Here is a 25,825-nt window from a genome sequence, read left to right on the forward strand (position 1 = left end):
TGCCTGGAAAAACAACAAAAGATTCCCTTGAGTTCTTGAGCCCCTGCATTCACTTGGGAGATCTGAATGAAATTCCTTGGCTTCAACCTGGTCTAGCCCAAGCTTTTGAAGGCATTTAGGAAGTGAGCCAGCAAATGGAAGATTCTTATTCTTTCTTTCTCCCCTCCACTTACCCTTTCCGTCCTCCCCCTCTTTCTCCCTCTTCCCCTCTGTCTCTCCCCCTCTTCCCTTCTTCTTTTCTTCCCCTCTTTCTCTCCCTCTTCTCTCAAATTCATTCTGTAACTCTGCCTTTCACACAAATTTGAAAACAGGTATGTTAGGTTTTAAAACCTATATTCAAAGTGGTTAATTTTTATACTGACTTGCTGTTACTCATGTTGCCAGCGTCAACTGCATGAAACTCAAAATGCTTACTTCAGTGCATTATACCTTCTGTTTATTTTCCAGGACACTGTCATTTATGAGCGACTAGCAGAGACTTCAAAATATAAAGAAATTACTTTAAAACACTTGGAACAATTTGCTACAGAAGGTGAGTGTACTATGGTATGATTAAAACAGAGAGGACAGGCATTTTACCAAGCAATTCAATGCCCACATCCCATATCAGAGAGCCCGTGTTCAACTCCCAGTTCTGGCTCCTGGCTCCAACTTCCAGCTAACACAGACCCTGTAGTGGATGGGGGTAGCACTAATGGCTCTGCTACCCACATGGAAAACCTGGATTGGGTTCCAGGCTCCTGGCTTTGACCTAACATAGGCACTGACTCTCCTCCCTCTCTGTCTCTCACCCTGCCCCTCTCCTGCATGTGTGTCCCTGTCAAATAAATAGTCAATACTTTGCATCTCCAGCAGTTCATTAGAAAAAGAAGCCAGAGTCAAGGAACTGAGATACTGTGAGTGAGAGAAGGCATAAATCTCTAGAGCTATTAAAAACGTTACTCAATTTTTAACTCAAGGCTTTTAATTAAAAACTTATGGAACTAGTAAAATGGTTACTCAATCCAGTTACAACTCAAGATGTTTTCCTAAGTCCCTGTCACACGCCAGGCTCTGTGTGAGGCCTGTGCCCCTGACACACTCGCTGCATGAGGTCCTGGTGGCACATTGTCCACAGAGATGGGCCACATTAAATGAAGGGCAGTGCGGCTAGAGAAGCCTCCTTGCCTTCTGCCCCCACCAGCATGTGCTGTCTGATCTTCTGTCAGGACAGCACGGGTTGCAACCGGGTCCTCCCCTCTCATCTCCCTTTCCATTCCTGCCCCCCTTCTGCTGGAAGTGTCACCAGTGACACCAAGCCTGCTCTCTGACTCCATTCTCCTCTTCCTCCAGAAAAGATGGGAGTGGTGCATCCAACTGACTCAGCCTCCAACACAGTGTGCTTGTGTGCATGTGGAGGTTGGAGGACACATGTCCCTTCTGTGAGCTGGGAAAGGCATTCCAGCCCTTGGACAGATTGGCCCCTACCTCCACCCTTTGGTTTCTGGCCCTGGACTAAATGACATTTGTACTCTATGGCTACCCAGCCAAGTTTCAGAAAATAAATATTCATGATTCATAAATGAAAAAAAAAAAGAGAAAAATATTCCCTCATACAGCCCCAAGGTCCAAGTTCCCATTCTCAGTAACTTGGCAATGAACAACACTCCCCTTTTCTTGGAAAGTAGGATCCTCTGGGTATGGCATACTCTCTTCCCTTTGCTTGGTGTGTCTCACATGTTCATGTAGGCATTGATTATTTGAATTGCAATCATAAAAATAGCCTGTATTTCTATCATACTCAGAATATGAGATAACTGCCACTTTGCGTGGCTGATGAATGCTTTTGCCTTATCCCTCTTCCAGCTTATAACTCCTCTCTGGGTAAGGGTGAAATGAATTCTGAGACTGACAAACTCTTAGAACTGGGGATAGCCTCCAACATCAGCCTTGTATGCCTAAGGCACGTTGATGGTTGATGGCTTATTTTTCCGATTAACCCCCAATGAAAACTTTTTTTTATACTACAAAGTTGCTGTGGTCAAGTCAGCAATAAATACTCTAATGGGTCCTTCCCAGTAAGAAAGTTTCCTGTGTCCCAGGGACACCATTGAGCTCTTTCTGCCTTCTGTAATGAGAATCTGTGTGGCCACTGTTTTGAATCCGCCACAGCGCAGGGCAATGGAGGTGCTTATGAAGAACGCTGGATCCTGCCTTCCAGGAGCTGTAGTCAAATAGAGGAGCCCCACAAGGAAAAGTGCAAAAAACATCAGTCACGCATTGCAGTGTTTGTGCATTTCTGCCCATGAGGTCCTGGGTGAGGGGAGGCTGCTTCAAAGCAGTGATTTTATGACGTGACTCTTACAGGAGATGCAAGGCCAACCACTAGTGGAGGAGGAAGAGGAATGGAGAACCAATGAGCAGTGTGTGCAGAGACTGCTGTGTGGGCAGCACTTTGCAGGGAATGTGTTTGGAGGCAGCTGATGAGGCATTATTGTGCCATTGCTTTGGGAGGGTTGAATTTCATTGTGGGAAAAAATTGCAAGATTGGAAGCAAAGAAATAGCTTGCAGAAAGGTTTCAGGAAGGTAAGTCTGGGCATAGATGATGCACAAAAAGCACTAGGGATTAGAAGCAAGATGGCAGCTTCCAAGGCAAGGGGAACACACATATGTACTTTACACTAAGACCCTGCCATCATTGAATTGGATGTCAACACACAGATGAGAACTGCAGACATCTGAATAAAATCTTCCTGGGGTTTGGGGCTGGTGGTTGTGCTCTTTTTCAGGGCTCAGGACGTTGTGTTTTGCTGTGGCTGAGATTTCAGAGAGCGACTTTCAGGAGTGGCGCAAGGTGTACCAGCGTGCCTCGACGGCTGTGCAGAACAGGCTGCTCAAGCTTGAAGAGAGCTACGAGCTCATTGAGAAGGTAGGCGGGCCACTGCTTGGAACCTACAGGATGTGTTGGAGTTCCTCTTATGGCTCGAGCATGCACAGGTCTTCATCTGGGTTAAAAATGTGGGATTAGATGTTGCTTTGTATAGATCTTCACCATTTTCACATTCTGACAGCAAGGCTTGGTAGTCTTCGTGCCAGTATCTTCCACGTGTTGTTTCTGTGTCACTGGGGATGTGGAGCAAGCTGAAACATACACATGCACACCCGTACATGCTACACACCAGCACATGTGTGCCTAGGATTAGTAGCTGTGTATCATGGAGAATGTAAAATAGCGTGAAAATAATACAGCATATGCGAATCTGTAGCCAATGATAAATGACAGATACATGAGTAGTCCAGCACTCAGCCGTGGCCACTCTGTGTGCTCATCTTACACGCTGCTGGCATTTCACTCACAGCTAAACACGTCTCATGTCACAGATGAGTTAGGCTGTTCTGCCTCAATTTCCTGAGAGCAAGGGATGGGTGCTGTGTAAACTGCGAGAACTCTTGCTTCCTAGAGAGAAGCATACAGCCCTGTGGGGTACCTGCTGTGTGCGAGAGCTGTTCCTAGGCAGCCATTTCATCTGGTAACTTGTGTGTAATCCTCACACTATCCCTTTGTGATGCTATCAGCCCTGTTTCACAGATGAAGATATCAGGGCAACTGCCCAGTTAATAATTTGGCCATGATAGTGCAGTTCCTAAGAATGTGAGCTGAAATTCTCACTCCTGTTCAGTGTGCAGGCTGTAAAGCACCCACATGTCTTCGTCTTGAGTTTTAATTTCTCCATTAAATAAAACCCTGCTATTGCTTCCTTCATTTGTACTCATGTTTGCACATCTCAACTGGTTTGTGAGAGTCACAGGTTGAATGGTCTTGCCTCCAAGTAACTAAAGGCTGACAGTGTCTTTGTTCCTTCCTGTCTGTTGAGTGATGTTCCTTTTGATACTTTCTGTCATGAAGGGTGGCCAGCACCGTTAACACCTCCCAGGACCTCTGGGGACTGAATTCCTTCTGCCCAGGATATTGCCTGGTTCTCCCTGAAGACAGTCTTCATTCCTGTGTAGGTATTGCTATCAGGTCTCCTCAGCAGCTTCTGGTAATGTTAGGGAACATGGTTGTTTCCCATGTTATATAGCACATGACCAAGGCCTTGTATTATGTGTTTTATAAGCAGGTGAGATCCAGGTAGATACAAGTTATGTCATCAGATAGCTATTGATAGACAGGTGCATATCAGAGATTTCCCCCCTTTATATTTGAAGTTAATTTTTAACCCTGCTTATTCCTAAGAAGAGAAGAAGAATAATGTGATGCCTTCAACCAGATCCACTGCACCTGCCAGTTTTACAGGAGTGTACACAGCAGGAACTTGTTGCCAACTGACTTTCTGGAACCCTCCCAAGTCCCCCATCTCTGTGAGATGATAATGGATGGAGGAGGGGAAGGTCACCACATTCTAACACAATTTACATGATTATGGTTTTGGAGTGTTATGTAGTAAAATAGAATAATCTGAAACCCTGACCATGATCCTTTTAATGTCTCCAACCAATGCACTAATAGTACTGATTTTTCCTATTTTGCAATTTTTTGAGTCTTTAAAAAGTTTTCATTTCCTTTCCTTGTGTGGAGATCATTTTTTTTCCCTGTCTCCTTTAATATACACTTCAGCAAAATAAAGACACCAATCAGAACTTATATAGAGTGAAAAAAAATTTTTTATGGCTTCTAAACATGTTTCCACTTGAAACACAAGGGGAAAAATTTTGTATGTTTAGTGTGTATAGATAGCATTGTTGCCCTGAATGCCTTGAAGTTTATGCATTTTCTAGATTTGACAGTTATGTTTTTGGTTTTTAACTTTAATAAAAACCTTGTGACTTCTAGTGTTTAACTGAAATAGAAGTTCACCCTTTACCAGCAGATGGCGATCATGTGTTACACTGAAATTCAAGTTTCCTAGGGAAATCCATATTAAAAGTAGTTGTATTGTTTTAAATATACAAATACACAAACTTTTGCTATGACTGCTAATTCGTTGAAAGATACAAAAAAGGAAATTAGAGCTAATCCATCTTCACTTCCTGGTAAGCTACATTGTTCAACTGTTGAACAGTTTAAACCTAGAAAGGGGAAGAAGTTGAGTCCCATACTCAACCAGTCTGTTCCTAATTAGGACTGTTATCCTTTGGTTTTTGTCTTTTATTTTTAATTTTAAAGGCAGAGAAAGAGAGGAGTAGATGGAGGGAAAGAGAGAGAACAGTCTCCTGTGTACTGATTCAGAACATAAACTTTTTTTAAGATGGGTTGGTTTGTTTGTTTGTTTTGGAAAGTCAGATATACAGAGAGGAGGAGAGACAAAGATCTTCCTTCCATGGTTCACTCCCCAAGTGGCCACAGCAGCCGGAACTAAGCCGATTCGAAGCCAAGAGTCAGGAGCTTCCTCTGGGTCTCCTGCACAGATGTAGGGTCTCAAGGCTTTGCGCTGACAAGCAGGGTTTCAGAGCATGCTTCTGCCATGTGGGATCCTTTGAAGAGCCAGGGTTTTTCATTTCTCCAAAGCCCAAGTGGTACCACTTCTTTCCTGGGCTGAGCTCCTGTTCTTTGTTACAATCAGCTGGAGCCAGTGTGCAGCCAGAATTGTGGCTGACTGCTTTAAAGCTACCCCAGTGAGACAGATGTCAGCCTATGTGATCACAGAAGCTGCTGTATGCTGCCCTGACTTTAAACTCCACTGCCATGGTCATAGGGGTCATCTCTGTGGCTTCTTCCTCCACTACATTAGCTGAGACATGTTGACTCTGCTGTCTGTGTTTTGTGATTCACATCTATTTTTATGTATACTATATTTAGCAGATGACAGTCCCCCCCCAGTGGAGAGTGGTTTTAAAATCTTTGCTTTTTGAAAGCAGACAGAACTGGTTTTCCAAACAAAACATTGCTTGGCCCATACTTAATTGATAGAACAACATTGTGCTCTCATACAAGATGTGCCTGAACATACTGGAACCAGTGACAGCAAATGCCATTGACATATTAATAGGAGTGTGACACTAAAGACTTTGAACAATTTAGAAAACTTTCCTTGCAAACATAATTATTTTCAATGCTACAAAATAAGTGAAAACTTTACAGTGCAGCTAAGAATGGGCTTTTAAACCCTACTCACTCTCTCCCATCATTCCAGTTTTTGTTCAAATTAGTCGTAATTCCATTTTTAAAATTCAGTTAGAGCCTCATCCCTTTGGGAGTGATAATTCCTGGTATAGGCTTGAAAGAACATCCATATAGGCCAAGAACATCCAAGAAGATTCTGACAAATCTGTTTGGTTCAATGCTTTGCTGCTTTTCTACCCAGCACATCTGGGCACAAGAAGGTACTGCCTTCAGCTTCTCACGGCGCCCTAAAGGAAAAAGGACAAGGAAAAGACCTCTGGATTCTGTTATGCCTATTGAAAAATGACTATTAGGAGCTCTTTGGATCTTGAATCCATCTGTAAAATATAATCATCTCTGATGTAACACTGTATTCTTTGTGTTCCATCACATTTATATAACTAATTCTATGAGTTACATCAAGGGATCAACTACTGATGCATCAAGAGGTGGCATTTTTTGTTAGGGAGACCTAACTTGTTGAGAAACCAGAAAGTTCAGGTAGATATACTGCAAAAGTAACCTTCAGAACCATGCCATAGCCTTCAGCTGTCTTGGGCCCCATCGAGGAGAATCACAGCTTCCATCTGGGTTTTGTGAACAATGGCACCTGCTAGTATCAGATCATCACCACTTGAGAGAATTTACGGTTGTGTCATTTCATGAGATGACAAACTTGGCCTGTTCATCTTTAGTAACCTTCATTTTTTTAATGACATCACAATTGGATTCGTAATTTTAGTTAATGTGAGTACTTATAATGTTGGTCTTTACTTTCTAAAGTCGGTTTTAAATTAAAGTTAGTTTCATTTATTTGCATTTGCCCAAGAAGAATTACAAACCACTGGGTGATTATGAAGCTTTATGTTTCATACTGAAATTTCTCACCTTTGATCTGTCATTTGAATCTTGAATTATTTGTGCTTCATTTTCTCCTATGCTGCTGGATTCCTTTGAAAATTAACAGTACAGAGATCTCTGGTGTTACATTCTGTTTTATAATTAAACCATTTGTATCTTCATAGGAAGCATAAACTCTTAAAAATTTTGTCTGCTTCAGTAGAAACATCCAATTATATCTTTACTGGTACATAGATTACCTACTAAGAGTATGTATGTTATGAAAGCAAATGGTTTATCTTAAACTGTAGGAACAGCATGAGATAGAGTATCTGTCTTGATGAACATTGATTAAAGCAGTATTTCCCTGGAGATGAAATGGTTATAAGGTATACATTGAAAAATGCAATTTTAAAAATTGAAAATGTATCCAGTCTTCTATCTAAGTTTTTTCCCAAAAAAATAGATTAAGGGTCGGGTACTATTTCTGAGGGTAACAGTAAAATCAGAACCCATGATGATGTTAAGCATCATCTAATCTAGCTCTCCTTTGATGAGACAATCATGTTGTGTTTTACATGCATTTTGTAATTTTTATTTAATACATATTCTATGCCAGCTTAAAACTTCATGAGGAGTTATGTATATTCATCATGTGTCTAGTATTTATCTGCTAAATGCTAATCTCATAAATAGTTGAATAAATCATCCTATTTAATCATTTATTAAAGCTGGTGCTTAGTAAGTGCTTACTTAATGAAAGCATTTTGGGAAATGTGAAAAGCAGAGCTAATAGTTTTGTGGCATGCACTGTTGAGAAGGTTAGACTCATTTGTTCAGGCAGCCTGTCTCCAGAGTTCATTGTACGGAAATGGGAGAGGCATGTAACTGGAGAGATCCAGCAGGCACTGAGCAGTGCTGCATCACAGAATCTGTTCTAGGCTCTGCAGGCTCTGGTGCACAGCAGGAGAGAGAGAAAAATCTCTTAGTTGGCTTAGACGAGGGTGATAGGCAGCAAATCTGAAAAGTAAAACTGCCATTCAGACAGTGTTTAGTGTCCTGGGTACTAAGGCAAGCACTAAGGACAATGAAGGCATGATATTTTCTTTTTCCTTTCACAGCATGGAAGAAAAAAAAATATTTACTTTACTCCACAAAATATAGTTGGCATTTTTAAGATGTTTAAAGACAACCTTGATGTGGTATAATGTGAACCAACTATCTCACTCAGGGTGACTTCAACACAATAACTTAGCGCCATTTGCTCCATGTGGCAGTGAATGGTTTTTGGATTCCTAGAGAAGTATAAAACTTAATAGCAAACAGGACTTTTCTTGAACATACATGACTGCCAAGTTCAAAGTAACTTCTGTATTAGAATGGACTGCTTTTTCGGATAACACAACCACATCTATTCTCAGTAGCTGAACATATCACTTTCATTTGAACCAGAAACTAGATGAAAATTTACATGATGTGCTGGTGATTTGGGGATTTGAAATTCCAGTAGTCTCGTGTTTTACCATTTATTTAAAAACATTTGCAGTCCATCAGCTCATCTAATTAATCCCACCACTTTTTTTTTTTTGCACTTACTGAATCCTGAGACCTCTACTGAAGCCTTGTTTAGTTCATGTCCTATAAATTGGTGTATGCAGAATGATCCATTGGGATGAGCAAGACAATGTTAGAATTTCTGTTTCATCTCATCCTTCCTATGACTTCTATTTCTGCATTTTATAATGTACATAATTTATTTTGACAATAAATAGGTCATGCAAAAATATAGCTATGTCATAGGTATGTACAACGGTTTTTCCCACTTAAAAAACAGTAGAGTTGACTGATCAAATTTCATCCCCAGAACAGCCTGTTAAATCAGTATGATTAAAGCTGTTGTGGGAATTGATTCCTACATGAGTTAAGTTGTTTTGTTGAAGGGCACATATCCGGTGGTTGGCAGAACAAGGATTCAAGTCCCTTAGTTCCAGAGCCTTTCTTAATAATCCAGACATTGTGGTGCTGACTTGGTTTAGAAGAAAGCAGCAATATGTGAAAAATATTGCAGACTTGAAGAACTGTAATCAGTGCATAGTTGCATAATCTCTAGATGAGTGCTGGGGGTGGGGAGAGCATTGACATATATAACAGATTTGTCAACTCAGTAAATGAGGCAAACTCTCTGTGCCCTTTGAAGCATCTGTGTTCCTTAAAAACAGAAAATGCTTTGTGTGTTTCTTCTGTCAACTCATCTTTAAGATCTTCTGATTGAAGGTTCTGAAGATCCCTGTTTTTCTCCAATCACATGCTTCTGTTTCTGGCAGGATGAATTCCTCTTAGGAGCACTTTGTGGTAGGCTTTCCACAGTGTTGGGCTCTTCTGACTCAGATAAGATGGATGTGTTGTTTTTGCAAGTTACACCCAATCACATATCAAATCCTGATTCCTTGCAGCTGGGTGTGTGAATGCTGGCCTTATTTGCCAAGCCCTAGGCTTTGTGAGTTCAAACATGATCTCCATGGTTCGAAAAACACTAAGCTAAAACCTTTTTCTTAGCTTTGAAAAAAATTCACCAGTTTATGCTTTCTGAGAGACAGGAAAATGAGCCATCCTAATGGCTTAATATTCTCACTACTGTCATCCAGGTTAAGATGGAAGGAGAGAAGGCTTTCTTCTTTTAAAATAAAACCCCATCATCATGTGCTTACTAAAGAAGTTGAGAAGAAAAAGCTTGAGTGTGAATGCTGCCTGGAGGAATGGAGAACTCAGCTGTCTTAGGGGATCAGCGCGGTGGAATGAGAATCCCACACACAGCACAGCCAAACCCCAGCTTTTAACATGTCTGAAGCCAAAGACCATGCTGAGTGCCATAGCCTCTTCCCTGTTCTTGTAGCCAACATTCTTCCCACCCCATCTCCAGTTGACCACTCGTGAACTTTCTGAAACGTAAATCTAATCCTATCCCCTCTCGTTTTCCTCCCCCCCCCCAAACCCTACTCCATTTTGAAAATTCTTCACCAGCTGCTCTTTGTCCTTGGAACACTCAGCTTTAACACACAGACCCTTAAGCTTCATTCCTAGCCTTACATTTTCCATCACTACCCTACACTAGACTTAGGGGCTCCTTGTAGAATAGCAACTTCTCTAGCATACTCTTTTTCAGATACCCCTTGTCTACTGGCTTACTCCCCAAATGCCTACAATAACCAGGTCAGGAGTCAGGCAGAAGCGAAAAACTGGGGAAATTAATCATGAGCTCCCATGTAGGTGACAAGAACTCCAAGACTTAAACCATTCCCTGTTACCTCCCAGGGAATGTATTAGGATGCTGAAATTGGAAATGGACCTGGAACTGAACCCAAGTCTTCCAATAGAGGATGCAGGGATCCCAAACAGCAGTGCTGGCTCTGTATGTGATTTATTCTTTTTGATTACTATCTCCCTTTTCATCCTAACTCTCCTGACTGTGGCAGTTACATTATAATTCAGTAAGATTTAAAGCCAGATTTTCACTCAGGTCGCATAGGTGTTCTGTGCCATCCAACTGAAGAAGCTATCTGGGGTTTTCTTTGAATGTATAGGGAAATCCATTGATGATATATCACATAAAGTAATTCATGCAATATCTTGTAAAGTAGGATATAATGTACCATGATAATTGTTTAGGGTCAACCCTATCTCCTGTGTTACATTGAAGAGATTTCCTCTCCGTGTTGAGTTTGCAAGGAGAATAATGAGGGCAGAGGACGTAAAGACAGGCTAATGGAGGAGGCTGGGAGTCAGACAAAGGAATATCCAGAGCTACCAGTCAGAGTGGGTCCAGGTGCAGAGATGGAACACTCACAGGTACTCTTCAGCAGGAAGTTTCAGGCAGCACAAAGGCCAAGTCTACCCATTGCCTAAAGAAAACGTTTTATTGGAATACAGCCATTTCCATTTGTTTAACTATGTACTCTGGCTGTTTTCAAGTTCTAATAACAAAATTGAATACTGGCATCCAAAAATTATGGTGCTCAAACTTTAAAGTATTTCTGACCTTTCACAGAAAAAAATGAGACCAACCCTCTTCTAGATCAGTTCCGGAGCCTCCAGCACTGTAACCACTACACATTTCTAGGCTCCCCCAACACCTATCCGGTGAGACATTGTGGGTGTGAGGCTCACCGTTAATAAGCCCCACAGGTGACTCTGATGGTGCGAAAGTTGAAAAACACCACTCTAGATTCCTTGCCCTTTCCTCGTTGCTTGAGGATTGAAGAGAGTGAAGCTGAACAAAAGATGAAGAGGTGTAGTTGGAAAACAGGGCAGGGAAGCAATCCAAAGAGACCTACCAAGAGGTAAATTCTGGGAAGGAAGGAGCCGGCTATTGTAGCCCTGAGTTTTTGCCCAGAACAGCCTACTCAGTATTTGTGAGTGACTGAAAACCGGGCATGCATGTGGGAGCTAAGCCCAAAATGTGAGTCTGAGGCCTGCAAGTGGGAAAGAGGGAATTAACCACACTTGGCACAGGAAACTCGGGACTGAGGTTGAAATGAACTTGTAGAAACAAATAACCCGTGTTATTAAAGACTTAAGATCAGGGGCAAGCAGTGTGGCACAGCCGATTAGGCTGCTGTGATTGGGACATGGGCATGGCATATCTCAGTACCTGGGATTGTATCCCAGCTCTGTTCCAATCCAGCTTCCTACTAATGTACCTGGGAAGTAACAAATAATGGCTCAAGTACTTGGGGCCCTGCCTTCCACATGTGAGTCAGGTCCTCAGTCCTGGCTTCAGCCTGGTCCAGCTCTATCTGTTATAAGCATGTAGAGAATGAACCAGTGGATGGAAGATTTCTCCATTTCTTCCTGTCATTTTGGTTTCCAAATTAACGATAAAAGAATAAATAATAAAGTAAAACACAGAGGCAAGTGTTTAGAATCTGGTGGTTTGTATAAAATCCCCCACTTTTATTTAATGTCCATTTTATTTCCCATTCACTCCTTTTGGGTCTATGTTGATTCTTGGTGTTCTTGCCGTCACAGCTCAGCTGAACCTCTGTTTGGACTCAGTTTACTCAGAAGCTGTTCACTGAAGAGATGGGTGTAAAGCACTTAGTAGTGTCAGAAACCTTATCTCAGAAAATGTTAGTTGGTTTTTCATCTTCCTAATAATCTTGTTTCCTATTAAAATAAGGGTTATGAAATGTTTCCACCATTTATTTATGTTTATTTCAATGATAAAAATCTTACTTGATCAGTATTTTTTCTTTAAGGAAATCCCGGCCAAGTTGTCTGTGTTGTAATCTTAAGCCTAAATTGGTATCGGTTTGATTATTGCATTCATCCTATTTAAGAACACACCACATACATGTTAAAAAGATAATATCACCTGAATACTGACTGAGTATTTCCGAATATGGAACTAGCTAGTGCTGAGGTTCTGTTATTCAGTGATGTAAATATGCATTGGGGAAAAGCATAAGTCTGTCACATGTTCTACCAGGCCCTACATGAAGTTTTAACTCTGTGCGAAATGTTTTTTTTTTCTTCACTCGGGGTGGATATTTCACATTTATCTGCTTTTTTAAAACTTCTGCATACCCTGAAAACATCTAAAAGAGAAAATACATTTCTTGGAGGTTTTACTAAGTGAATAAATATTATTTCACGATTTTTCAGTGATAACTGTATGTTATATCAAAGAGTCATCAACCTGAAACCTTTATAACTTTTGGCATGATGACATTTTGAAAGCAAAATTAGTCATTGGACTTTTTTTTTTTAATTCCACAAACACCATGGGAATTTTATCACGTTTCAGCACTTGCTGAATATGTAATTCCCATAGTGCCCATTAGAGGCCATCTGTGTAAGGTAATACATATTTGGGATGAAATTGATTACAGCCTACTCACTCTTGGGTTAGGATCAGGAAAAGCACGCATAGTTCAAATCTTTTTTTCTAATGACCATTATATAGCTGAAGATAGTAATTTCCAAAGGCAGAACAGCCAATCACTCAAGACCCTAATCTCATAAGGAATGACACCGGGGCAGGAGGAAAGGAGGCAGCAGAGCTTCCCCTAGAACTAGGAAGAGCTGTTCTCAGGAGCTCTGAGAACGAAGGCAAAGTTAGTAACTTGCGGAGTGTGGTCTTTCTTTAATGCTGTCAGAATAGATTCATTGCAGTTTTCCCTGAATATTCAGAATGTTTCATTACCCTTTTTAGGAACTTCATTCTTAACCATGCTCTTTTATTTACCTGAAAGGCAGAGTTACAAATAAGCAGACAAGAAATGAGAGAGAGAGAAAGAGAGAATGAGAATTATCTTCCCTCTGCAGCAGCTGAGGCTGCACCAGGCCAAAACCAGGAGCCTGGTCCTCCATCCAGGTCTCCCACATGGGTGGCAGTGAACCAAGAACATAAGCCATCTTCTGCTGCTCTTTTAGGTATGGAGCTGGATCAGAAGTGAAATACCAAAGACTTGAGCCAACACTTAAACGGGATGCTGGGGTCACAAAGGTTTAACCTACTGTACCATAATGCCAGCCCCCTAGAAACTCCTTTTAGCAGAGCTACCAACATACTCAGTGTTGCCCTACTTGTAACTTTTCTCAGCATACCTTGCTGACCCTAAGGGTCTTTAGTCCTTGCATAAGCACGTTGGCAAGTTGTAGGAGCATGGTATTAAAACCCGTTTATTCTGATAAGCAACCTTGAAATTCATACATAGTTTTTCTCAATGCATGTTGTTTTCAGCAAACTTTTGAAGACCTGTACTTAGCATAATTTTGAAATGTTCGTCACAGGATAAATTTGTCTTTTGGTACCATTTTCTATGAGCTTGTTGAAGAATCCTGAAATGTCATTTTTCCCTGGTTTGCCAAATGGTTATACCTACATGAAAACAGATGCTTTCCTTGTTTCAAATATTTCAACATAATCTCTCCAGGGAGGTCATTTTATTTTTCATGTATTTGTGTGTGGTAATGTATAGCTATGTTATCTGAGATCATTTACCCTTAGAGTAAATCTAAAAAACAGATATATTTGTGTGTATGTATAATATCATAGCTCTCACATGATCAAGTTTTCTAGTGTTTTGTGACACATATTACCAAAAAAAAATCTTTTTTTTGCTTTAAAAATGAAAATTTGTACTGCTGAACTATCCCAATGAGTATTAAAAACCCTTATCAGATTTTCTGTAAAATATTTGTAATTTGAACACAGCTACATCATGATGGGATATAAGCCAGAATGACTTAACTGTAAATGCCCTAAAAATAATTGGAAAAAATGATAGAGTTGTGGTCTGAACATTGAACTACAACATTTGTGAAGCTGGCATCGTTGATGCAGAATTATTCTTCCTTTACTTTCTTGATGAAAATTATTCATGGGGTTGTGCTAGTTTTCAAATCTGCTTCCCATTAGAAGTAATAAAGTAAATATTGTCTTCTCACAGAAGGAAAGCTGTTTTTCCATTTTATGTATTCCATAGTAAGGAATCATGCGTTAAGTATATCTCATTGCTGTCCATATTTTTTTGGAAGTTACTGAAAACAAAATGATCTAAATAGCAGTAATATTTTCAGTCTTGGAATTTGGATTTTTCTTTTTGTTATACTGTCATTGGCTCACATAAGAAACTTATTGCTGCCTTCCAAAGCCGTGGGAATAAGCAAATGAACAAGACTGGCATCCTGTTGTTGAGCAGCCTATCCATCTTACATTTAAGCAGCTAATTTCAAAAGGTTTAAAGAGGAACAAAGGTCTGTGAAAACACAGGGAAGGGGAAAACCTGTTTTAGCAACTAAAGGAAGCCTTAGAAAAGAAATATCTTTTTAGTTTGGCTTTATAGAATGAACCAGATTTCACTAGGTAGAGTGGTAGGAGAATGCATAAGTATGCATATTTATAAACATGCATGCTTCTGTAAATGCACACAAACACTGCACAGGCACAGGCCCAGTGCATGCCTGTTGTTGCAGAGACTATTGGCTGATTAACATAATTGCCATTCCCTTACCCCCCCCTTTTTTTTAAGATTTAGTGTTTATTTATTTTTTTTTATTACAAAGTCAGATACACAGAGAGGAGGAGAGACAGAGAGGAAGATCTTCCATCCAATGATTCACTCCCCAAATGAGCACAGTGGCTGGTTCTGTGCCAATCCGAAGCTAGGAACCAGGAACCTCTTCCGGGTCTCCCACACGAATACAGGGTCCCAAAGCACTGGGCCGTCCTCGACTGGGCCACAAGCAGGGAGCTGGATAGGAAGTGGAGCTGCTGGGATTAGAACCGGCGCCCATGTGGGATGCTGGCGCCTGCAAGGCAAGGACTTTAGCCACTAGGCCACGCCAAGGCCCCTCCCTTACCCCTTTGCCTGGCTGCCTCCACCATGGAGGCTAAGAAAACCAAATGCTAATAGGGATAACCATGGAACACAGTCTAGAGAGTCTATGTTTGGAGATATGCCAAGGGATTCTACAAATGTATTTGCTTTTCAAATCAGAGAGACAACAGATATTACCTCCTTATTGTTGACTTCTTGACAATTTAGCTGTCCTCTGTGCCGTGACAGCCACTTCAGCATATTGAGAGAAATCAGGGCAATGAGCTGAATATGGTTGAACCACCATTCTAATTCCTACTGCTGACTGCTTCACTGCTAATTCTGTAAGGTATTATTCAATACCTTGTCAGACTTTCCTATTACTTACAGCCAAAATCACTCCCAACTCCAGCATTATCTATACAGACATGCATTCATTCATCCTCTCTCTCTCTCTATCCCTCCATTTCATATTTGTATCTGTAATTAATTTTATTTTTCATGCCTAACTGAAACACGAGGCTAATTTTAGAGTTGAATTGTAGAAACTGGGCTCCACGTAGAAGAAAAGTAGGAAATGGTTATCATTGTTATCACTAACTCTGATCTGTCCTCATTGTTTAATTTTCCTGTCATTCATTCTTCTCTTATGTTTTAAATGGGAAAAAAATGAATATAAGAGAGGGTAAAAAGATTGAGAAGAAAGGTAAGTGCTAAAGTGGGTCACACTGAAAGTTAGGTTATGGGGGGCCAGGGTAGAGAATCCACTGGCTATGACTTGGTAGCGCTCTGCTGAGGAAGGACATGTGATGGAAAAAAACATTTAGCTCTCAGTGCATCACTGTACAAGCAAGAACACCATCACTCACTGGCAAACTAGGTTTTTCTAATGAATAGAACATACTCCCTGCACTGTCACCACATCCCCTTTGGGGAGTAGAAGCTGCTCTGAGCAAGACATTGGGACAGCTTTCTTCAGAGTGTGGTATCTGTCTTCAGTTCAACAAAGCAACAATGCCATCTGGAGAGAAAGAGACCTTGGGAGAGTTGGTCCTTCTGCCATGCAAATGTGGAAGTGTAGGAACTTCTAGACCTGCTTCCTTATGGTCTCAGGCTGCCACTTGATGTACTGCTATCTTCCTTGTCATTTCTCATTCTGTCATGTGTGCATTTCCTGACACTGTGTCACATTACAACTTAATAGTAGTAGCTTGTAGCCTTTTTTTTCCAAACAGGTGAGCAAGATGGCTGTATCTCCGTGCTAATCATCCATGGATTCTTGTTAGCTTGTTTTTAGTAGCTGCCTACTCCCTTTTAATTGAATCTTCTTACTGTCCCCTGAACCCAGATATAGTTCTTAGAATCGGTTGTGCATTTTGGAAAAGAGGGATGATGAGACAGCTTCAGCCAACATCAGTGTCTTGCAAAAAGAGCTGGATGAAATTGCAGATCCAAGAGAGAACTCGTAGTGGGATTAGCTGGAATGTATATCAGAGTCCATGAATTATCATTTAATCTATAATTTTAACGTGTACTTCCATTTTTAGTTCTTAATCTGAACTGGGTTTTTTTTTTTTTCTTACAACTTTTGCCACTCATTTTCTGCAGAATCTTCAGCTACTTGGAGCAACGGCCATTGAAGATAAATTACAAGATCAAGTACCTGAAACCATAGAAACCCTAATGAAAGCAGACATCAAAATCTGGATCCTTACAGGAGACAAGCAAGAAACTGCCATCAACATTGGTAATTCACCTAACTTAAATCTTGGTCCTTTTTAACAGTTTGATAAATTTTAAAAGAGAGATTTGAGACATGTCAAGACTTGAAAGATTTGATAGTTCAAGACTTTGCTTTCTTACTAACAAATGTTTTAGGCTTTTCTGCTTACTTTGGGTCCCAAAGCCTCTCTGAAATGCACTGACTTTACTTGCAGTCAGAACTTAGCTCTTACCACCATGAAATGCCTTCTCACTCCCTTGCTCCTCTCTTGACGCCCTGTCTCCATGCATCAGTGGCACATGTAGATAACTTTCCCACAGTTGGCTGTAAAGATCTGGAATTTGAGCTTGGGGCAAGCTTGTGTACTGACACTTCATTCATGTGGCCAAAACTTGTTTCTGGGAAAGGAAGGAAGAAGTTGCTAATTTGCATTCTTTCTGCAGTTCCTTTGTATTTCCATTTTGGAAAACATTTGTGTTAGGTTGGGATACCATAGCAATATCTTGGGCCAGGTGGCTTCAACAACACACATTTATTTTCTCGTATATTCTGAAAGCTGCAAGTCCAAGATCAAAGTGCCCATAGGGTCAATTTCTAGTGAGGTCTCACCCTGGCTTGCAAACAGCAGCACAGCTTGTCTCAGTGGCCTCCCATGGCCTCTCCTCTGAGTATTTATATTTCTGGTGGTTTCCTATTCTTAGAAGGACACCAGTCTTTCTAAGTCCCTTGTCTTAGTACTTTCAAGCCTCTATAAGGAAATACCATAAGCATAGTGGCTTGTATACAGCAGGAACTTATATCTCACAGTTCTAGGAGCCACAAAGTCAGAGATCAAGACACCAGTACGTTAGGATCTAATGAAGGCACCTGTGTCCTCACATGGAGGATGGCACAAGGCAGCTGGCTGAATAGTGGGAGCATTTAACTTTTGGACTCTTGAGCCATGATTGGTCCTCAAAAAAAACGTGGGGAAGAGTCATTAGGAATCAGTAACAGCACTGTCAGGTCCAGCACCATCAGGTCCAGGCACCGATGACGTGTAAGGAGCCAAAATCTGCCCTTGAGCAGGAAGATTGCAGTCACAGGAACAACAATAAAGGGTGTTAGAGAAGTGTACTGCATGTTCATGACAATAATTGCAAAAAGAACTATAAACGTGGGCGAGAGATAGACCCAGCCCAGAGGCATTTGGTTTCAAACCAGGTTGCAGAAAACTCACTGAGAGAGTGATGAGTGTGGAAGGGCCTGAAAAAGGAGATGATGATTGGGACAAAGCTGCCTTCTGCGGACAGACAGAGCACATGTGCGAAACAGGGAGAAGAGCAGGAAAGAGCTCAGCAGCAGAGCTGATCCCAGCTGAGACAGAGCCTCCCAGTCCTCTGTAAGAGCTTTGTTTTGCTTCAAGTGTAAAAAACGACTGGATGGTTCTCAGTTGAGGATAGACAGTCTGAGGACTCTGAACGCAGTCACTCCATGACTGTAGCTGGGCTCCAAGAGAAGCCCATTGGGAGGCAGGAGGCTTTGAGGATCCTTTGACATTAATTCAGGGTAAGCGAAGTTTGGAGGTGGGCTGAACTGGTTGAATTCTCAGTGTGTTTTTTGTTTGTTTGTTTGTTTGAAAACTAGAACCAACAAAGCTGAAGAAGAGGAATCCCTGTGACTGCAGAGCAGGAGAGAGATGCTGTGACCAAAAAAAAGGAATACTGAGCATTTTCCCTGGGATGAGAGTCAGGAACCTGGCTTCTTTGTTTGCTTAGTTTAGAATGCCTGCTATATACCTAAGTGTCTGCAGTTAAGTAGGTCCCTGGATAAATGAGTTCAGATAGAAGTCAGTGTGAAATAGGAGTTTCAGAATGGGCAACTTTTTTTTTATGTGTTTCAGACCATGGGCTGGAATGAGATTTGGTGAGATTAAGTATTGACAATATTTTAAATGGAATGATACTATCCAAGATAGGTTCAGCAAGGGGGTGATGTTGCCCTGCGACAAAGCAAGAAAGATAGGAAAGGAGAGGATGTCATCGCTGTCTGTACCAGGAAGATTGTGTTGGGTCAGGGGATTCCAAGACAGTCACACTAGCTTCGCCTACACTAGCCCGTACCCTTCTCTGGCATCAAACATGGGCTCAACTTTTGCTCTCCATGTTGGCTGTCAGGAAGGATGTTCATATCCATCCATCATTATTCAAATCACCTGGAATCTTGACCACCAGGTCTTCCCACATCTGTGTGTTAAGAGAGCCGCCCCAGCCTAGATGCTGTCTTTGTTTCCCTTACTTCCAACAGCAAGCAAGAGCATGGGGTGTTTGATTTGTAACTTCAATAACCCTGGAGAGAAGCTGACTGTGGCTATTTTGATGATATCATTTCTTTGACATCTTTGCCTCTCTCTGGAACAATTGTATCAATTGATTTACTCTTGTTTGGACACAGGACACTCTTGCAAACTTCTGAAGAAGAACATGGGAATGATTGTTATAAATGAAGGCTCCCTGGATGTAAGTAAAATTGTGATCTTTAAAAGTTGTTTTAATAGCGTAACCATCTTGTGTTTTATTTTGTATTTTGATAGCTATGGGAATATTTTATCTTCCTGAAGCTGAAAGCTTCCTTGTTACTTTTGCTGTACTTTAGCATAAGGTGCCTTGATCTAAGCTGTATATCTGTGACAGACAAAAGAAATGGTTAGATGATTTACTTGATGTTGAGAGACATAAAAGGGCCGCTTTATAAGAGTACCATGTCCAGGGATTGCTAACTAACTGCAGTAGTTTCACAGCTGAGCGTTTTGTAGGTTGAGCATTTTATATCAGTTTTAGCTTCAGTATTAGTATCTGTATACCTCTTTTCAAAATGTGGTTAAAGTGTTTAGCCAAACAATTAACTATACAGGTTAAGGCCTCTGTATCCCACGTGATAGTATTAGGATTTGATAGCCAGCTCTGGCTTCTGACTCCACTGTCCTACCAGATGCAGACCCTGGAATATAGCTGGTGATGGGTCAGGCAGCTGGGACCCTACCACCCACATGGAAGTCCTAAATTGAGTTTCCCTCTTGCCAGCTGCATTCCGCCTGGCTCCATCTCAGCTTTGGTGAGAATTTGGGAAGTAAACCACAAAACCAGTAGGTGAAAATTCACTGTCTCTTTCTCTGCCTCTCAGATAGATGATACATAATAGATGGTACTTAGCACAATTGAACAACACAAAGTACTCATTAATCATAGGAAATATTTTTTAATGTCCTAATTTCTGGGGTGATTCATTAATTCCTAGAATTTTTTTTCCTGGCTGATTACTTGATGGTTATATATGGGAAAGGAGGGAAAGATTGGTTAGAAAGTCAGGGTAAAGTAGAAGTGTAGGAACTAGCATATAGGTCGTATGAACTGTAAATAATTTAGAGGTCGTGTTGTGCAATTTAAGGTGGAAGACAGAACAGAAAAGGTGATTATACAGAGCTTGAAATAGTTGCTGTGACGCAAACAGCAAAGCAGAGAAAACCTGATGATCCGAGGTGTTAATGGAGTTAAGACACCAGATGTGTAGGCAGGATAGTGCAGAGGTGAATAATGAGGCAAATGTTTAGGAGTCAACTGTGGAAGAAAAGGGATGTATAAGAAGTATTCGACTTAGATTGGACTGACAATCTTATAACTATTCGTCCCACAATCTTTTTTTTTTTCCTGCCTTGGGATCTCATAAGCTGCTTGTAGCCTCAGATAATACCAGGGTACATCAAAGCATTAACAGAGAAAAAGCTGAAATAAAAGAAAACTCACATTTTTACCATAAGACCTCTCAAAGATGATTTTGTGATCATATGAGTTGTTTATACCTTTGTTTATTGCAGGAGTATTACTAGAAAAGAAAGCTTGGTGGGTTCTTTCCTCAGATTAGTATAGAAATAAGAAGTCAGGAGCAGTTGCAGACAGAGAAGTGTATTTGTAGACCAGGTGAGTGGGGAAGGAAGCGAGAAAGGAGAAGTGCCTCCCGAGCAAAAGCCAGGCAGCAGGGTACCTCTAGAAAGGAGCGAGGGAGAAACAACTAAGGCTTGAGGAAGGATCTTGGGATTTTAGTGTTCCCTGACCCCTCCTTCTTGGACGGGAACCTGCAGGTAAAAGGTTCCCCATTGGTGGTCTCTTAACCAGTTAGGAAATAGGTCAGCAATGCTTGTGCCACCCACTTGAAGGTGGCCAAGATTTCAGCAGGTTTGGACTGTCTCAAGGCGGGGGTGGGGGTACTTTCTGTGAACCCACACACTAAAAACATTCCAACCTGTGGTTGGAAGCTTTTGCTTCTTAAGTCATTTCAACAGTCTTTCTGCATTGCACGAAGAACCCACCAGAAATTCGAATAACAGGTCTTTACCCCATAGCACACCATGGTCTCCATTTTCCATTCCTCTCTTGTTTAATGTTGGATTCTTATATCTAAGTTATCTTGTGAAAATTGATGAGTAAGACAGTGCTGTACTCCAGAAACTCACGAATAATAAGGCCAGTAAAATGTATATAGACAGAACAGAAAAAGCAGGAGGTGTAAACAGACTTGTAGGACAGAAGGTTAGTCTGCTCGGAAAGTAGTGTCACTTGTAGGACAGCATCAGGTAAGCACCATTTAGCATAAGTGAGGGAGAGCAGTTGAGGTAGAGGACACACTATAAGTAGAAAGTTATCACAGTAAATTTCAAAATCAAGATATATTGGTACATTTAAAGGGGAACATCAAACCTGAACGTAAGATGATTTTTTTCAGTAGTTTGCATCAATATAGTCACGCAATATAAAATATAAGTTACAAAAAGTGGAAGAGGCCAATAACAAAGTGAATGTACTTCTACTTTTCCTGAGCTGCCTTAGGGATGGTAACTAGTTCTAGTTCCTTGTGTGTCCATCCACAACTGTTGTGCCCCACCAGAGGAGTATGTGTGCCTTTTGTTGGAAGAAATCAGTCACAGCATGTTAGACACATTCCTTTTGACTTGGTTTTTCTCACTAAATGCACCTATGCATTTCAACCTGATTCTTTTTGAATAGTGACACAGTGTTGATCAGGTACCTTTTGAGAAATGATGGAGTTAAGACCAGAATGCTAATGTGTGTGGATGGCAGGGCCGGATTTTAGATTTGCTTCCAAGGCAAGAGGAAAGCATTCATTACCACTGTGCTTTACCAGGTAGAATGTAATGTGCCTGTGCAGATCTGGCAAGGTAAGGATGCAGGGTATATAGGCAAAGAACAGAATAAGAATCAAAAAAAAGGAAGTGTGTATGAAATTCAGACTTGTCCCATGTGGTGCCTGGATGTGAGCCATCCAGGAGTCCAGATTGTAGCTGCAGTTGGTCACCGTGTTGTGAATACCATTATCCCTGGTAGTAGTCACGCCTCTGTCGACAGCCGGGTTACAGGTGGCACATGGGTTTTCTGATGCAGGGACCTGTGATATTGGTGCCAGAGCTGACAAAGCCATGTGACTGGGATCCGTTTCATTTGGACTTGGGCTTCCACCTGGGAGAGCGCAGTAACATTGCTCCTTTTGTTTTTACTCAGTTCTGTAGTTTTTCTCCAATTCGTGGATCAACATGTTCCTGAAGAGTTTAAGTATCAAGCAACACACACACACACACATAATCGCAAACCAAAAAAAAAAAAAAAAAAGAATTGAACCACAAAAATAAGCAGTACAGTGTGTTGGTGTATGGTTTGGGACATTGGTATTTGCTTTGATTTTGAGGTTCCTAAGGCAGAAACTCAAAATTCAGAAGCATTTCCAAAGTCTTACTCCTACTACAGCAAAAGTGGATAAGTGTTACAAGTACATAATCAATTTCAGGGAAATCAGGGAATGTGTCTCCATGTATGTACTTATGTACTTGTCATTTCAAGGGCTTCCACTTCAGAATAAAATATATCAGCTTTGCCTGTGATAGCAAGCAGTCATATCTAAGATTTAAAAAGTAGGGTTGTTGGAATGCTTATTTGGCTTAACCCTGAAGACACCAGTGAAGATACCATGGTCCACCTGCATTAGAGACCCAGCTCTGACTCCTGAATGCACCCTGCTACTAATGTGAACAACACTAATTTACCCAGCATCCTAGCACTGCTATTTAGGGATTGTTTTTCTCCCAGGGAGTTAAATGGTGACTTTACAGGACTGGTGGTTTAGGGTCAGACCCCCTGGGGTATGCTCATTTGTTTCTCAGCAGGAAAAGAAACATCACTTTGCATAGCTCCTTCCAATCTTGTGTCATAAAACCCAAGGCTGGGATGTCAGGCAAATCATGAGCTATGCTACAGTGCCTTTGGGTGAATCATTATTTATTGTGTCATGGGCATGGAAAAGGAAAGCATCCTATCAACATTCAAATTCAACTGATAGTAAGAATATATAAGATTAGCATCCCATCAACACAAAGAACAATTGATGTTTGCATAATAAGCTTAGGAACAAAGTGTCTTAGAAAATAAATTGTGTTTTGTAGAGTGGCAGTTTTAATGAGTGTACTTAAATTATTCTGTAAAATGTTGCAGTGCTTCAGAGCAGAGTTCCACCCCACCCATTTGTAGCATCCTCAGCAAATTATGAGAATACGTAAGAAAGTTCGTGGAAGAATGAAATTAAAGAAATTTTGAAATACGTGCATATAAGCAGGCTTCAGAAAAGTACTTTGAAAGTGTGTGTTGTGGAAAGCTGTGTATGATTTCAAATTCTCTTTGCACCAAAATAGAATTATCTTTTAATTGCATTTTCCACCTACTCTTTAAAGTGTACTCTTGAGATCAGCATTTCTGAACCACAGCTTTCCTCCCTATAAAACAAGAAGAACATTACCTTTGACCAGAGTGTTGGTATGGGTAGTACAGCATAGGTAATAAGGAAATGTTACAAAGTTTTCTCAGAAGACTAATATTTCAGTAGCCTACGTGTTGTTTTACATGATTGATTTTGATATAAAAATAATAGTTTTTCATTTTTCAATTTTTTGTAAGTTTACAGGTTATAACTAACAAGTATTGCTTATGTCCAAGTGATATTCCACCACACTTGTTCCCAGTACTTTTGAAACCTAGGTCTTTTTCTTACGTTGACTCCTTACAGAATATCAATTTGAGGCTCTAAAATATCAAGCAGAAAACTTTCTCTGGATGACCAGGGTAGTAGAAACTTACGTCTTCCCATCATCTTCTTAATCAACCCAAAAATAGGTTTAGGCTTTTTCATCTTTGGTTTTTGAGTTTGTATGTGACCGTCCTTCGAAAGAAAGAAAGAAAAGAAAAGAAAGAAAGATAGATATAGCACTTGGGCATTTCTAAAAACTTGTGAATAAACACATGAAACCAAATTCCAGTTGACAATACACAGGAACAAAGAGGGAGTCTTGCTTACTGAGGCAGTATGAGATGCACACCATAATTCTGTCTGTTCGCTCCAAACCCCTGTCACAGCCAGAACAGCCTCTCTGCCAAGGTGACCAGAGCAACTGGATGTTCTCACCCAGGGACCTGCCAGGCTCTTGCCAATGTCAACAGCAAAGTTTCTTAGACTCTAAGACTGCAAAAGTGTGATGCTATTATAGCAATTTGTTTCCCAATTATATTCCAAGTGCTTACCTTCACAGAGATAAGAATTCAAAGCAGGGGAATAAATAGTATCTCTAAGAGTAGGATTTACTTCAAATGAGGGAGTGGACTTATTTTCGCCTTTGAGTTTGGCAGCCCTACAGCAAGAGATGCCTATCATATGTGGACCACACAGTTGCCTATGAGGAGAGAGAGAGCGAGAGCAGGCCAGGGAAGGACCATCAGGAGCCAGAGACCAAACCCAAAAGGGTTGATCCTATGTGGAAAGTTCTCTTTTAGGGGATAGTGTTGGTATCCTAATTGTGTAATGGAGTAGGGTTTAGCTTGAGTTTAGTGTACATGAGGCTTTTTGGAAGTTTCCTGAAAATTCCTCATGAAATTTAGTTCCCATATGGCCATGATGACATCTTCTCCTTCCTGGTGTAGAAGCAAGTACATCATGGGAAATTAGGCACACTGGATTGAAAAAGTGTAGAGTTATAATTCAGGGCTGTGCAAAAGTTATGAAAAATCTTCCCACTTCTTAACTCCTACCTAGCTTGTTGTCTATGGTCAGCATATGGGTACCTTTTCTGTCCCAACATTAGGATCATGGTCAGTACCTCAGTAACAAAAGATTAACAAGAGAAAGGTATTTCAGACTCATGTTACCTGGAAGGTATTAAAAATGCAGACACAAGGACCCTGGAGAAATTATGTTTCGAATTCATGTAGAATGGCAATCATGCACAAATATAATTAAACAGAAAGAATATTCTTGGCCTGTGTATGTGGCCTTCCTTCTTCCTGAGTATTGGACCAGATCTCTTCTTGAATGAGGGCTTTGGAATCTATCAGATGAGATGGGTCAAAGGATTTCTGTATGGCTATCTCTTAAAGAAAAATGCTAAGAAAAATTAGAGTTGTTTTTCTTTTCCTTTACTTGTTAAGAATTATTTATTTACTGTAAGGTCAGAGTTACAGAGATGGAAACAAAGAGAGTGATCTTCCATCTACTGGTTCACTCTCCAAGTGGCCATAACAGGAAGGGCAAAACCCATGAGCCAGAGCTTCTTCCAGTCGCACATATTAGTGTTAGGGACCCAAACACTTGGGAATTCTTCCTCTGCCTTTCCCAGACCTTTAGCAGGGAGCTGGGTTGGAAGCAGACCAACCAGGATACTAACCTGTGCCCATGATCCCATGTGGGAGGCCAGCATTGCAGGTGGTGGTGTTATCCACTACATCTCACACTAACCCCTAGAGTTGTATTTCAAGGCTTTATGGCTGGCT

The 25,825-nt window shown here is 40.9% G+C and overlaps 1 protein-coding gene across 3 annotated transcripts in view; it reads left to right on the forward strand.

Moving 5' to 3' along the window:
• Positions 1 to 25,825, forward strand: part of ATP8A1 (ATPase phospholipid transporting 8A1) — a 221,276-nt gene that overhangs the window by 102,898 nt on the left and 92,553 nt on the right. For all 3 annotated transcript variants that reach the window (XM_058670152.1, XM_058670150.1, XM_058670153.1), the window contains 4 exons: positions 448 to 532; positions 2,770 to 2,909; positions 16,853 to 16,991; positions 19,401 to 19,465. In XM_058670152.1, coding sequence (XP_058526135.1) covers positions 448 to 532; positions 2,770 to 2,909; positions 16,853 to 16,991; positions 19,401 to 19,465 — 429 coding nt within the window. The remainder of the gene's footprint in view (positions 1 to 447; positions 533 to 2,769; positions 2,910 to 16,852; positions 16,992 to 19,400; positions 19,466 to 25,825) is intronic.

The sequence above is a fragment of the Ochotona princeps genome, chromosome 11 (genome assembly GCF_030435755.1).
Source record: "Ochotona princeps isolate mOchPri1 chromosome 11, mOchPri1.hap1, whole genome shotgun sequence".
NCBI classification, from domain to species: domain Eukaryota; kingdom Metazoa; phylum Chordata; class Mammalia; order Lagomorpha; family Ochotonidae; genus Ochotona; species Ochotona princeps.